This window comes from Papio anubis, chromosome 11 (genome assembly GCF_008728515.1).
Source record: "Papio anubis isolate 15944 chromosome 11, Panubis1.0, whole genome shotgun sequence".
Lineage (NCBI taxonomy): Eukaryota > Metazoa > Chordata > Mammalia > Primates > Cercopithecidae > Papio > Papio anubis.
In genome coordinates this window covers 40492511-40506713 of record NC_044986.1, presented here as the reverse complement: position 1 = coordinate 40506713, position 14203 = coordinate 40492511, and the positions used below count along the sequence as shown (strand labels likewise).

The following is a 14203-nucleotide window of genomic DNA, read 5'->3' as shown; positions in this document are numbered from 1 at the left end:
GACTTAAGTTTGCATAAAACTGAAGAGAGTTATGAAAAGAAAGCTCCTAAGCGAAGGAAAAAAAGGTGGCCCATAAACATGAAAAAATACTCAGCTTCACTTTAAGAGAGTGAAAATTGAAATAACAACAGGATACCACTTATAATATGTGGCAAATGTTATAAAGTGGGATGGATGGTGAATGTTTAGGCAAACAGGCTTCTCGTATTTTTGTTGAAAATATGAATTTATGAAACCTTTTTGAAGGTTATAAAATTTTAGCAAAATTTTATATGCATTGAAACCTAGACCAAATGCAAGGATCTTCCCTACAGATAAACTTCCATAAACATATAAAAATGTATGTTTAAGGATGTTCACTGTTACATTGCTTATAAAAACCAACGACTCAAAACCAAAAGCACCTAAATGCCCAAAAAGAGGGGATTAAATGAATTAGAGTAGGTACATATAATAAAACATTCTGCAGCCATTTTTTAAAAGCTCATAGATCTATATGCATTGATATAAAAAATGTCCAAGATACATTATTATGTGAAAAATACAAGCTATGAAACTGTGTGTACAACACAATTCTATTTAGGCAGGGAAAAAGGAAGTTATATACTTGTTTATGAACAGAAAACAGACATCAGTGATTATCTTCGGGGAGTGGAATATGGATTGGGGAGAAGAATTACTTTTGATTTCCTTTAACGCTGCTTGGATTTTTTAAAGACAGAAACATTTCATTTGTTACAATATTAAAAACTAGGCCAAGCTTGGTGTCTCATGCCTGTAATCCCAGCGCTTTGTGAAGCTGAGGCTGGAGGATTGCTTGAAGCCAGGAGTTCAAGACCCGCATGGGCAACATAATAAGAACCCATTTCTACAAAAAAATAAAAAGTTATTCCGGCATGGTGGCATGTGCCCGTAGTCCCAGCTACCGCTGAGGCAGGAGGACTGCTTGAGCCCACGAATTTGAGGTTAGAGTGAGCTATGATCACACCACTATGCTCCAGCCTGGGAAACAGAAAGAGCCCATCTCAAAAAACCCTCAAACAACAACAACAAAACTCTAGTTAGATAATAATAAAAATTTACCTAAAAAATTTGCACAATCCAAACTATATCATGTTTCAACATCTAGTTAAATAGGCCTCCTTTCTATTCTAAAGAAAATACTTATTGTGGCACTTGTGTGGCTTAAGCTGTAAGTGGAAGACTCTGTAGAACATAAGATGGAGCAGAGGAGAGGGTAAAGCCCAAGCCAGGTGGCTGCTGGGTTCCCCACAGATCGCGATCAGAGGTGACAGGTGAGAGTTCCTCTCCGGAGCAGGCCACTCACCGCATCCGTGTAGGTGTCCTCGGCCGGCTTCCAATCTCCCCCCGGGTAGCGGCTCTCGTTCTGATAGACTTCATCAGTGAACTCCGTGTGACCCGCATCTGCTTCAGTCAGCAAGCTGCGGGGCGGGGAGGGCTCGAGTTACCCAAGGAGACCGGGTAACTGGCAGCCTCCGCGATTGCCAACACTCAGGAAGCATCTACACCCTGGGAGTGGTACCACTTCCCTCCTCACTTTACCCCTGTTGGTTCTGACTCCAAATTCCTCTTTGTGCTAATCGCTTTTGACATTCCTTTGAAGAAAGGGCCTGCTGGAACAATGTGACCTAAATCATAGAGACCTCCTCACATTAGCAAGGTTGCTCCTTCTCAGTAATGAGGATGGGGTCTGGGAAAACAGTATTGTGGGCAGCTTCTTACAGAGACCACAGACAGAGCCTCCCATGTTTCTGTTGCAGTTCGGGGCTGCTCAGCTTTTTCTCAATGAAACTCTTGGCTAACAGTTCAAAAGAAAAGGGAGCTGTCCCCGCTATTTTTTAAAACAGTGGAGACAGTCTCATGAAGCCAAATGCGGCTTGCTAACACAAACTGAAGGGAGGAGTTTAAGTTTTCTGGAGAGTTCCTAGGTAGACAGCCAAACCAGGTCATTTAAGACTGCAAACTCCATTTGGGCGTTTGGGAAATCCATACGGACTCTCTGCCATGTTAATTTTCCTCTTGGATTTGGGATTCTTTGGACAACCCACAGAGGAAAGTTACAGAGGTTTCAACTTTGACTCAAGTCTTCTGCCAGGTAACCTACTCAAATGAGGGGGTTTTTCCTTCATTGTTTCTGCATCTTTTCTCTGCTGTATTCTCTCCTAGAATCCAGCACAGGAAAGGAATCAAAAAGCAAATAGTCCCAATCATTTATATAAATTGGGCATCACTTCTCCGGGCCTCAAAAAAGGAGAGTAAAAGCCCTGACTGCTGCCTCTAGGATTCCATCCAGCCCTGACATGCTTTGACCTTCTGCTTTTTCTGTCACAATTTCCCTATCCTTTTCCTGTCCTCACTAACCTTCCTTCCTTCCAGCCAATTCAAACCCGATTTTCCCTCCCCTCACTAATCTCCCCCAACTCCACCCAGAGCAAGCTGCCTGAATTGAAAGCAATCACAAGCAAGCAAGCATGTTTGAGTCTTAAGAGAGCAGTATTTTCGCTTCTCTCCCTCCCTCCCTCCCTAATGCCTGTGCAATCACAGGAAATGAACAACAGAGAGACCAAACTCTAGTTGGAGGCCTTTAAAATTCAACTTCACAAGCTTCTTCCCTCCCAACTCAAGGATGCTGTCATAAGATGGCAAGAAGAGGGAATGCTGGTTCTAATGTTGTTGGCAACATTTAGAAAACAGGCTACAGTGTCCCCAAGACTCCAAGGAAACCATCTTTACCACCTTCTACTGTCTATTTTTTTCTTTTTAATAACAGCTTTTGAGATGTAGTTCACATATATGGAATTCATCCACTTACAGTGTACCTCCTACTGCTTCTTGCAGATGTTCTAGCATAATAGTTGAGTAGTGGTTTTGGTGCCCATGCTAGACTTGGATTCTAGCCCCAACTATATCATTGACAAGCTATGTGCCTTTGGACAAGTTATTTAATCTCTCTAGATCTCAGTTTCCTCATTTGCAAAGTGGAGATACTACTACTACTTGTTGGGAGATAATTCTCTGCGAGTCTCTTGTGTTTCTGCGCATCTTGCGAGCTCAGGCACCGACTACCTTTGTTATGGGCTATCTTCTCAAAGATGTTGATATGGGGAACACTGAGATAGTGTCTCTCTGCACAGCAAAGGGCCAGCCTGCTTACTGCCCATTATAAAAAATTCAAGTCCCCTAAGCTTAGAGTTCTCTCATATAACTCAATCCACTGTGTGTACAAGTGTCATCTGGCCGTCTTCATGTTACTCTGTGGGAATTGGGGCATGAAGAAGTCGAGCAAATATTGATACTCTGGCATTGCTATTGCTGTGGGCAATAAAGTTCTTTTATTCTAACCCAGGAGTCATGTGCCGGCATCTGTGAAACTGTCACGGGAGACCTTGTTTGCTTGCAAGTAGCGTCAAATCTCAGATCCTTCTTGCCACTGCCTCCCTTGTAGGGCTGTAGTAAAGATTAAATAAGATGATGCCAGTGCCCAGCATACTGCCTGACACAGTCAAGCATAATAAGTTCTCAAAATGTTAGTTACCAGGTGCTTTTTATATTTGCCTGTCTTATGGTGGAACATCTTTCAACTTGCTATAAATTTCAATGGGCTTAGTTTTGCTCAGTGGGTGTTACACAAATATTATCAAGAATGATGATGGAGATATAATATATCTAGCAATTTTTAGAGAAAGATCTCATTGCTATCCTTTTTACTCAGAAAATGGACAACTTACCTTCTTTCAGGATCAACTATCCACTCTCCTTCCCATTCCCAGCCTTTTGGAGGCAGAAAAAATTCCCTCTTGAGTTTTATTTTTCCTGTGACATCAGAAAACTTATGACGTCCTACTAATCCAGAAGTGCCCCATTTTCCAAACATGAGAGCTTGATTTTCATACTATTAAAAAAGAGATAAAATTGGAGAAACGCCATCAGAGAGCAAAAAATAAAGCTAGCACATACATTTTCAAGTTAATCGAGGACTCAGGCTAGACAACCACAGAAAACAGAATAAAGCTTTATGCTCAGAAGGTATGGACCTAATTTGAGTTGTTACTGATTATGCAACTTTGGATAAATCATTCACCTTTCTAAGACTCAGTGTTCTCATCTGAAAACTGAGGATAATGCTACCTCTCCTATAGAGTTGTTCGGAGTTTAAATGTGCAAATGATTGTGAACATGCTTTTTAAATAGCGATATAGCATCCTAATTGTTTCTATTATAATTTTGAATGGCTCAAGATAGTTCTGCGAACCTTATCTCTTAAATACCTATGAAAGTCCTCAGCTTATGAATGAGCAGATTCTATAAAGTTTATTTGTAAGTCTACTGCTGAGAACTTGGGGCACATTTTGCTGTAGAAACAATATACAATTAATGTTGCCATTTCCCAAGCAGTCCACCAAAAAACCCATCTGAAACATGAAGGTCCTTTAGTACCCAGCCCTTATTGGACCTAAAAGTTGAGCTTTCATTACATCTGGAGCGTGGCAAGGAGACCAGGGCCTCTCTGGGAAGCAGGCTGAATGGCAATGGCACACTCTGGCTTCTAAGGCATCCTTTCCAAGTTAGAATCTATAAATGTAGGATGATCTGCTCTTCATCATGGCAACCACGGAGAGGGTAGAGATTTGCCAGTGTGGTGGGTGTCCCTGTTTGGATCCAAACTAGAATTTCCAATTGTCTGCTGATGAATCCACTGAGATGATTTGCATAAGCCATAGGAAAGTTTTTGGCTGAAGGAGAAAAGAGGAGATTTGAGTGGGGGCCTGATTAGGAAATTGGAATCAAGAGGACACAATAGTGCCTATCTCAGATACTGGCTCTCAGCCTGGAGGGGAGATGCGCTTCGGGCAGAAAGTAAAGGAACTGTTATCCTAAGGGACCTTAGGGCTTGGGGTCACATGACATGGGCACAGAATGGAGAGCAAGACTTTCCTGCTGTTCTGCTTGGAAGCCAGCATAGCTTTAGTAAAATCCAGGCAAAGACTTTGGCATGGACAAGAGGGTATCAGCAGCAGTGGAGATGGGAGCCTCAAGTGGCTTTGAGCGCTGTGGCTTTAGTCAGCAGGACTAGGGCAGGACAGTAAGAAAAAAGTACTCATGAGCAAGCACATGTGAAGCACCTCAAAGACTCCCAGAAATCTCGGGAGGAAATTTTGTAGAAAATTAAGTGCTAGTATTAGCACATGAAGGCAAGAGCCAGTAAAATTTCCATTATTATTATGAATGTGCCTCTGCTTGTACTCACAGGTGAGTCACACAGAACAACAGAAATGGGTGATCATCTCTCTACATGAGTTGAAACTCAGGCTTCACTCTATGCAGGGAAGGATCCGAAAATGGGAAAGAGTGGAAGGAAGGCCTGGGCTGGTCGATCATTGCTCAGGGCTGCTTTCTCCAGGTTTAGACCCAGCCACAGAGCTGGAGAGCAGGTGGATGCCAAGAAATCCTACAGGAAGGCAGGAATGAGCCTCTCCTTATATATGCCATGAAGCCCCTACTCCACACGATCCGGCTGCCTGGACGTCAACATCCTCCACTCAGGGCCTCCCTCGTGGCCTCCAGCACACCCTCTATCTTCACTAGCACTTCCAAGCCTGAGTGCGAGGGCTTGTGTGTTTCCCACACATTCCACTGTTTCTTAAAGTGGTCCCCACTGTCGCCCCATGTTGGAATCACCACTGGTGCTAATCCCTAACCTAAGCTACAGAATCAGAATCCCCAGGGTGCCCCTGGAGTCCGCATGCTTAACAAGATACCCAGTTTTGCAATCATTGCAATAGACTGTGAGATCCTTGAGGACAAGGCTTGGCTTCTTCATCATCTTCAGCAGCTGGCTACCTGGCTCAGTGCCTGGCATGAAACCACCACTCCCTAAAAGCTCTGATGGACAGATGGATGGATGGAGGGAGGAATGAATGATTGGGTGGACAGTAGGATAAATTGTCATCATTTATTTATTCATTCAATAAACATGCATTGGGACCTATTATGTGCCAGGAACTGTTGAATTAATAAAAAGTAAAAATAAAAGATGGTCATGCCTAGCAAGCAGATCAGAGCCACAGTCCTGAACCAGCTGCCAGGCATAGCGGTGGGTAGCAGGACCAGATTTCTAGATTAGCTAAAATGATGACAGTCTTCTCCTCATTGATTTGAGCATGAAGGCCTATGTGTAGAGCGGTGTTCATCTGAAAATTGTCAGAAGAGACCCACCAAATACATCTAGCAAATTTAAGTCAATAAGCACTTGAGTTAAAAATAGTATTAAAAAATCAAAATAATTCTACTTTTAGCTGTAAACATTTGTGAACATTGTTTTCATTGGTTTAATTGTAATGAGACTTTTCATTAACTAGGTGGATTTTAAGCTCAGTGAAGGTTTTACAAATTATCTCTATTGTTTTTGAAGTATTCAGGCAGCTTTTTTTTTGCCCCTGGACGAGCCTATCTGAGGCTTCCCTTAAGTGTGAAATGGGTCTTCAGGGGTTTTAAGACCCTCTACCCCAAGTAAGCTTATCAAGATGTGAACATCTCAAGAGTCCCCTCTCCTGGGTTGGGGTGTGTGTGTGTGTACTCTACTTAGTGTTCCTGCATCAGGCACCAATAAGATTATTACAGAGCTCTAGTTTTGAGAGCTAGAAAGGCACCCATCTTCAGTACTGCTGGGAGCATTGCGGTGGAAGTCATCTAAGTCATCTCTTGGAATTATCGCACAAAAGTGTTCATCACCATGGTGTGTTCCGATGTTGACAATAAAATCTCAAGAGCATCTTCTCTTATCCCCTTAGGTTAAGATCCCTTGGATGGGATTTTAGGGGATGGTAAGGAGGGCTGTGGTCGTTTTTGGTATGTAAATGTTTTCCATAAAGGTGAAAAGTAAAAGTATCCCTTCCCCAACCAAAGAAGAAAAGATAGTGAATTATTAAAGGTACCATTTCAGCAAAGACGGTGAAAGTTCCTTCTGCGAAGCTGTTAAACTTCTTCTCCACAGCACTTAAGCCTAGCCAGATGTTCACCCGCAGCTCCACAGGCACCTTTGGCCCGTTGTTTTTCTCCTGTGGATACTGTGAGATGAACAATAGCATGTGATGTTACATTAGGCACAGCACGGACTGTGATATTATGTTAAAGCCAAAAGCAGAGTGAACATCTAATCATTGCTCTCACCAGTCTAATTTTATGTTTGCTTCAGTTAAAACATTTCCAGATGACCCTACAGCAAAGATTAAAATCACAATTAAAGCAGCAGATCTCGCAGTGTGATCCATAGATTCCTACCAGTCCCTGAGACATTTTCAGGAGGTCCACAAGTTCAAAACAATTTTTCTAATAACACTAACATGGTATTTATCTTCTTTACTGTATTGGTACTTGCACGGGTGGTGCAGAAGCAACAGTGGAAAAAACTCCTGCACTGTAGCAGGAATCAAGGCAGGATTGCCAAACTGGACCTAGTGGTAACAGTAAAAGTAATAGTAATAATAACTGCAATCTCAGTAAAGAAACAAAATTCCAGTTTCACTAAAGAATTATCTTTTTCTTCTTTTCCCTTGTGCAAAAACATAAAAATAAAAGGATTCTGTTGATCAAGCAGTAAAGATTACTAATTTTTTTTTTTGAGACAGAGTCTCACTCTGTTGCTGGAGTACAGTGGCTCAATCTCGGCTCACTGCACCCTTGACCTCCTGGGCTCAAGCAATCCTCCCACCCCAGCTGCCAGAGTAGCTGGGATTACAGATGCATGCCACCATGCCTGGCTAATTTTTGTATTTTTTGTAGAGACGGGGGGTCTTGCTATGTTGCCCGGTCGGGTCTTGAAGTCCTGAACTCAAACGATCCGCCCACCTCAGCCTCCCAAAGTGCTGGGATGACAGGCGTGCACCACTGTGCCCAGACAAGATTACCAATCTTATTAAATCTCGACCCTTGAATACATGTCTTGTTAATATTTTGTGCGATGACATGGGAAGCAGACGCGAAGCACTTCTGCTGCATATTGGCATATGATGGTTGTCTTGAGAAAAAGCTCTTGTGCAATTTTTTGAGTTGTAAGTTGAACTAGATTTTTGAAAAATGAAATATCACTTTTACTTAAAACTGCAATTGACAAATATCACTTTTACTTAAAACTGCAATTGAATAACGTGGTTATTCCAATTTGAGTATGGGGCAGGCATTTTTTTTTTTAAAACACAAACAAAGCGAGCCTCTCACTCCAAGGAAAAGAACTCTTTATTTGTTGGTGATGACAAAATTCAAGCTTTCAAGTAAAATAATAGAGTGTTGGAAAACTTGAATCTGTAACAGTAAGTTTGATAGCTTCCCAACACACAAAGACTTTCTGATAAGTGATATTAACAAATGTGATTTAAAGTGTGATTTTTTTCAATATTGTTTGATAAAATGTGTCATAACTCAGTGATCTACATAATTCCATGAATTTTCCAAATGATTGTACATTATGTTACAAAATCATGCATGAATAAAAGAGTCATTCAAAGTCCAAGAAAGACCAAGGATTTTAATGTAGCTGAGTATGAAAAATTCATTGATATGGTTTCAGGTTTCACATTGCAATTAACCTTTTTAAAAGCTACCACTTGAGTTTGGTGTTATATCAAAGATGAATATTCATAATTATCTGAAAAGGTTATTATAATACTCCTCCCTTTTCCAACTACATATCTATGTGAGGCCAGATCCTCTTCATATACTTCAACCAAATAACTAATTCCATCAGCTTAAATGCACAAGAAGATGAGAGAATCCAGTTATGTTTCTGTTCAGCAAGACATAAAAGAAGTTTTCAAAAATGTAAAATAGTCTCACTGCTTTCTGATTTACTACACAAAATGTATTTTGTAAAAATACATAGTTTATGTTAACAATTATGCTAACATTTTAAATTAAATACATAATTGATATAATCTATGTTAGTAATGGGTTTGTTATTTTTATGGTTAAATCAATAAATATTTTTAAAATTTATCTGTTTTGATTTCTATTACAGTAAATATTGATAGGTATAACCCACATAAATCAAAGCTCTCTGGGGTCTTCAATCTTTTTTTTCTAAAGTGTAAAGGGATCTCAAGACCAAAAAAACTCACGAGTTAAACAGCTCCCTAAACTGTGTAATGAGTGTTAACAAAATCAATAAATATATAAAACATTCTCTTAAAAGCATTTTGCTGTTTATCCACTAACTTCTAAAACCTAACACAGAGAAGGTGCCTTTGTCTCCTCTCCCACCCCCTGTGAAGTTTTATTTATTAATCAGTTTGCTTCCACCCACTGCTGAGGTCAATTATAATTGTGGTTCTATCTTAAGTAAAATTTATTCTACCAAGAGACACTTGAAAGAAGATAATCACTCTGATTCTATTTACACCCTCCTGATTAAAGAGCAATGAGTAAATTTATTAAAAGTTAGCAGAATCTCCTTGTTTGAAGAGAACACTCTCCCGACTCTGCCTTTTCTCTTCTTAATTGTTATTTCTGTGTCCCAAATCCGAAGAACTCCAGTTGGGGTTGGCCAGAGAGAAGATGTCAAAACATATGGATGGAAACTATTCTGATTTCTTTGTTTCCAGCCCTAGGTTCACCTTTGATTCCCCATATGCACACACACAGTTCTTAATACGGGACCCTAGAATGGGCTTATGGGCTGTATAAAGCTCCTAAATTCTATGCAGAATATTAGCTGCACGTGCAGTGTGCATTTCCCTGGAGGATACGGCCTGTGGTTTTCGTCAGGCACTTAAGAGGGTCTATGACTCAAAAAATATTCAGAATATCTTCCCTAAAGTTATGATTGTCAAAAATGTTCACTTTGATTGGTTCATCAAACTGAAATTGATTCAATCTATTGCTCATTTGGTTAGAGCAACAGATTCCATGGACCAGCTCTACCGCTTTCTCTTTCTTTCCCCAACATTCACTAGAACGAAAGGAAGAAAGGCACTGCCTTGCATGAGACATTAGAAGTGAAATATTCATGCCAGAAAGCAAAGCATTCACAATGCCATGTTTATATTAACGTCACAAAGACATCTAAGGAGGTGTCCTTGATTGAAAACCAGCCAACCTCAGATCACACTCTCAGAATGATCACCCCAGAGGGAGGGACCAGAATGGGCTAGAATTGACCCCAAACACCCTCACCGTTCAATGATTAGCAAATGACATAAAGCAGCCCCTTCTCGGGAATACAGCTTTTGCATTTAGTGTGTTTCACGTGACACAGTGAAGACATGTACCTTCAGAAAGATGGTTTGGGTTTTCCCACAGTATTTTCCAGATGCACTCTCACCACTGGTGGAGTATAAGACCTGATGTGCGGGAATTCGTGCATAGGCCAGTCTCTTCTCTCCCCGGATCATCCAGATGATGATGTCAGGCATGCTGTTCTGTGGCTGGTCATGAGGATTGGATGGAAGAGGAAGCACAGCCATGGTTAGTCTAAATGGAGAGGGACTGAAGACCCTGCAGGCTGGACCCTCAGGGACTCAGTTAGCAAAGAAATCCTGTGGTTAGGGCTCTGTCTCAAATTCCTGAGCTCCCATCTTCTAGAACCACACTGTGAGTTTGCAGGGCCGGGAGGCAGGCCAAAGGGAAGGGTGAGAAGCAGAGGCACAGCTTCACCTAGCAAAAGCCCCTCCTACTCTTCTCTGGGAGGTATCTTAGAAAATATTCCATCTTATCTCAAGCATCATTTGAAGAAAGTCACCAGCAGCAGTCAAAGGGTTATAAATTAAATTGCATATATTTTACAGGACACAGGGTCTCTGGCTCACCATCCAATATTTGCCAAATCTGAAATATTAATTTTGTTTTCAAACCTCTTTTTTTCTGATTGTAAAGGAGATAATCCGGCTTCCAGGGCCGGATATTCAAATGTCCCTATTGGCACAGAGTGGTATAAAAAATCGCTTCTCCTAAGTCCACTATAAAACCCTGTGAAAGTACCAAAGCATACAAAGTAGAGAATTAAATTACCTATAATCCTGTGTGCTTTTTCAAGTGTATTTCTACCCACAAATATGACTACCTACTAACCCTCTGATTTCTGAGAGATAGGAAGAGAATTTAAAGTGTGTGTATGTGTGTGTGTGTGTGTATACATATATATATGTGTATATATATACATATATAAAGTATATATATGTATATATACACACACACACATATATATACACACATATATATACTTTAAGTTCTAGGGTACATGTGCACGACGTGCAGGTTTGTTACATAGGTATACATGTGCCATGTTGGTTTGCTGCACCCATCAACTCATCATTTACATTAGGTATTTCTCTTAATGCTATCCTTCCCCCAGTCCCCCAACCCCCGACAGGCCCCAGTGTGTGATGTTCCTTGCCCTGTGTCCAAATGTTCTCATTGTTCAATTCCCACCTATGAGTGAGAACATGCAGTGTTTGGTTTTCTGTCCTTGTAATAGTTTGCTGAGAATGATGGTTTCCAGCTTCACCCACGTCCCTGCAAAGGACATGTACTCATCCTTTTTATGGCTGCATAGTATTCCATGGTGTATATGTGCCACATTTTCTTAATCCAGTCTATCATTGATGGACATTTTTACAACCACCATCTTTTTAAAATCGTCACACAACAAAGCTAACTAGTAAGCGCTATGTTTATCTCCATTTTACAGATGGGGAAACTGAGGCTCAGAGAGGTTGAATAACTTGCCCAATGTTATACATGGTAGAAGCAAGGTTCAAATTCAGGTCTTCCCAACCCCAGCCAAAGCTGATATTTTAATCCTCTGAACTACAAAGATCATTCAAAATATTCTCCAACAGTACCATGAAAATGATAATGATTTGTCCACTTTTGAAGACATTTCCAAGATCACCAACTCAAAATTATTCCCCTGCTCTGATTTCAATCACATTCATCATTAGCATCCTCAACCCAGTTACTCATTGATTTTTACAATCTGTCAGATCTGCTCAATACCCAAGATAATGTAGTAGATTCTCTTTCCACCACCCTATTCTTGGTGCCATTTCGCAGAGCCCTTCTGCCATATCAGGTGACGTTCGTGTAATTTAAAAGTCCTACCTCTTCAGTCAGCTGCATTAATTTATCAAGCCAGTCCTCAATTTCTGCCAGTGTGGACTTCACGTCTGTGGCTTCCGACCTCATCCTCACAGCCGCCTCATGTATCTGGGAGAGAAATCTGAATCGCAGCTTTCGGATCTGAGTATCGAGAACTGTGACGTTGGCTTTTCCTTCTGTGAGAGGCAATGTGTATCTAGAAAAAGGAAGACAAAAAGAAAGAGAGGATTTGAAGAATAACCTAATTTTAGGCTTCAGAACGGTCAAATACATTTATGTTTGATGTCCGTCTTGCAAACCACATCAACCTCCTAACTGAATCTACAAGCATCGCCTGGTTTACGCTGGAGTTGAGTGCATCTGGCATTGCCAGAGCAGACTGCCAGTCTCTTAATGTTCATAAGGAATACAGGGAGATGAAAATCCCAAAGCTATTTTAGGCCTTAGGGCTTAACTTATGGCCCAAAGAGTCACTGGAAAGAAGATGGAAACAGTGGCAGCTGAGAGAAACTGGCTTTCCCTTCTTTTGCTTCCTATAATCATTTTACAGACCCCCAAATAATGGAAGAAGGAGGGAGGTTAGAGACCATGTAGCTGAAGCATACTTAACTTAGGGAATCCTGGGCCTCTAAGCAGTCTGTGGGTGGGTCTTAGAAGGTCTGTGAAACTCTGGAACTTACAAAGAAAACTGTGTCTATCTGTGTCAACACGTAGTGTGATGTAATGATAAACATAGGCTTTGGAGCCAACCACCTGGGTACTAAGCGTGGCTCCATTCCTTACTAGTTCTATTGTTTTGACCAGTCACTTACTTCCTTGTCCTCCTATTTTCAAATGTGGGACATACTTTTTAGGGCTGTTGTGAGAAGGAAACGAGTTGCTGTATGGAAAGCATTTAGAACAGTTGCGTAGCAAAGTCTAAATAATGTTGCCATCCTCGTCATCATCTCGTTGTCATCTTTATCATCATCATCTTATCAGATTCTCAAAGGGGCCCATGAACTCCAGAAAGATTTATGAACCACCCGTGTAGGCCAAATCTCCATTCAATATGAGAACTTGGATGTGTTGTGATGAGACCCCCAAGGGTTACTGAGAACGGCTGAGCTAGGGCCAGAATTAGCCTCTGCTGCCAGGCCTTCCCTCTCACCATGGCATCTGGTGGCACACAGGGTGATGTTTTCACCAGGTTCAGGAAGCTCTATTCACAGTGTCCCTACCTAGAATTTCCACTCACTTGAATTTCACCCAGCTTCTTCAGTGAAGAAAATCCTAGCATGACTTCCCTTAAACACTGAATTTCCTGTTACATAAAGTTTAAAAAGATTCCAATGTGATTCCTCAAAAACAGCTCATATCAGAAGTATAAATAGATGACTGTAAATCTTAAAATTCACAGACATTTTCCCCATGAAAGTTATTACCACATGTTTCTGTTTGGTTTCCTAAATAACTATGGCATTGCACTTGAAGGGTTAATTCCCCAGAGTGAGACTTTGAGGCAAAAAGATATCTGGAAGCTCTTAGTTCAAAAGTCACACTTGGGGCCTTGGACAAATAGATGTTGACTGTGAAATATGTGGCAGGAAGAGGGGCTGAGTTGTCAAACCCAGCTCTGGGCATCAGGTATGTCATTTCACCTCTTTGGGCCTCTGTTTTCTCATTTACAAGATGAGGAGACTGAAGGACATGATCCCTTAGGACCCAGCTCTAACATTCAGAATTTAAACAAGTGCTCCAGCAGTACTTTGATTTGGGTTGCGTTTCAATTACCGGCTTTACCACTAGGAGGCACAAGAAGACAGGGTAACTTAGGGCGTTAGCCCAGCGTGGGGAATAAAGGCCTTTTTGCTTGTGGAAAGCATTCAATATGCGTTTCTTTCAGAACTTCCCCGTCCACTGCTTTATTAACCAATATTTAAAATGAGTTTGTAACGAATCACTTCCCCCTTTGATTTCCATATGCTAAAAGATCTGAGCGGTTTCCCTTCATCGATTATGAAAGGTCCGCTGGTTCAAGTCAAATCTACTGGTTTCGCCTAACAGAGGCTTGGCCACAACGTTCATTAGGCATTCAGTAAAAGAGCAAGTA

General features: G+C 41.1%; 1 protein-coding gene across 7 annotated transcripts in view; it reads right to left on the bottom strand.

Annotated features, from left to right (window-relative positions):
* Positions 1-14203, bottom strand: part of MYOF (myoferlin) — a 170530-nt gene that overhangs the window by 55965 nt on the left and 100362 nt on the right. For all 7 annotated transcript variants that reach the window (XM_021943485.2, XM_021943483.2, XM_021943480.2 and 4 more), the window contains 5 exons: positions 12115-12307; positions 10284-10439; positions 6957-7088; positions 3750-3913; positions 1328-1442 (listed from right to left, as the gene is read on the bottom strand). In XM_021943485.2, the coding sequence (XP_021799177.2) occupies positions 1328-1442; positions 3750-3913; positions 6957-7088; positions 10284-10439; positions 12115-12307 (760 nt within the window). The remainder of the gene's footprint in view (positions 1-1327; positions 1443-3749; positions 3914-6956; positions 7089-10283; positions 10440-12114; positions 12308-14203) is intronic.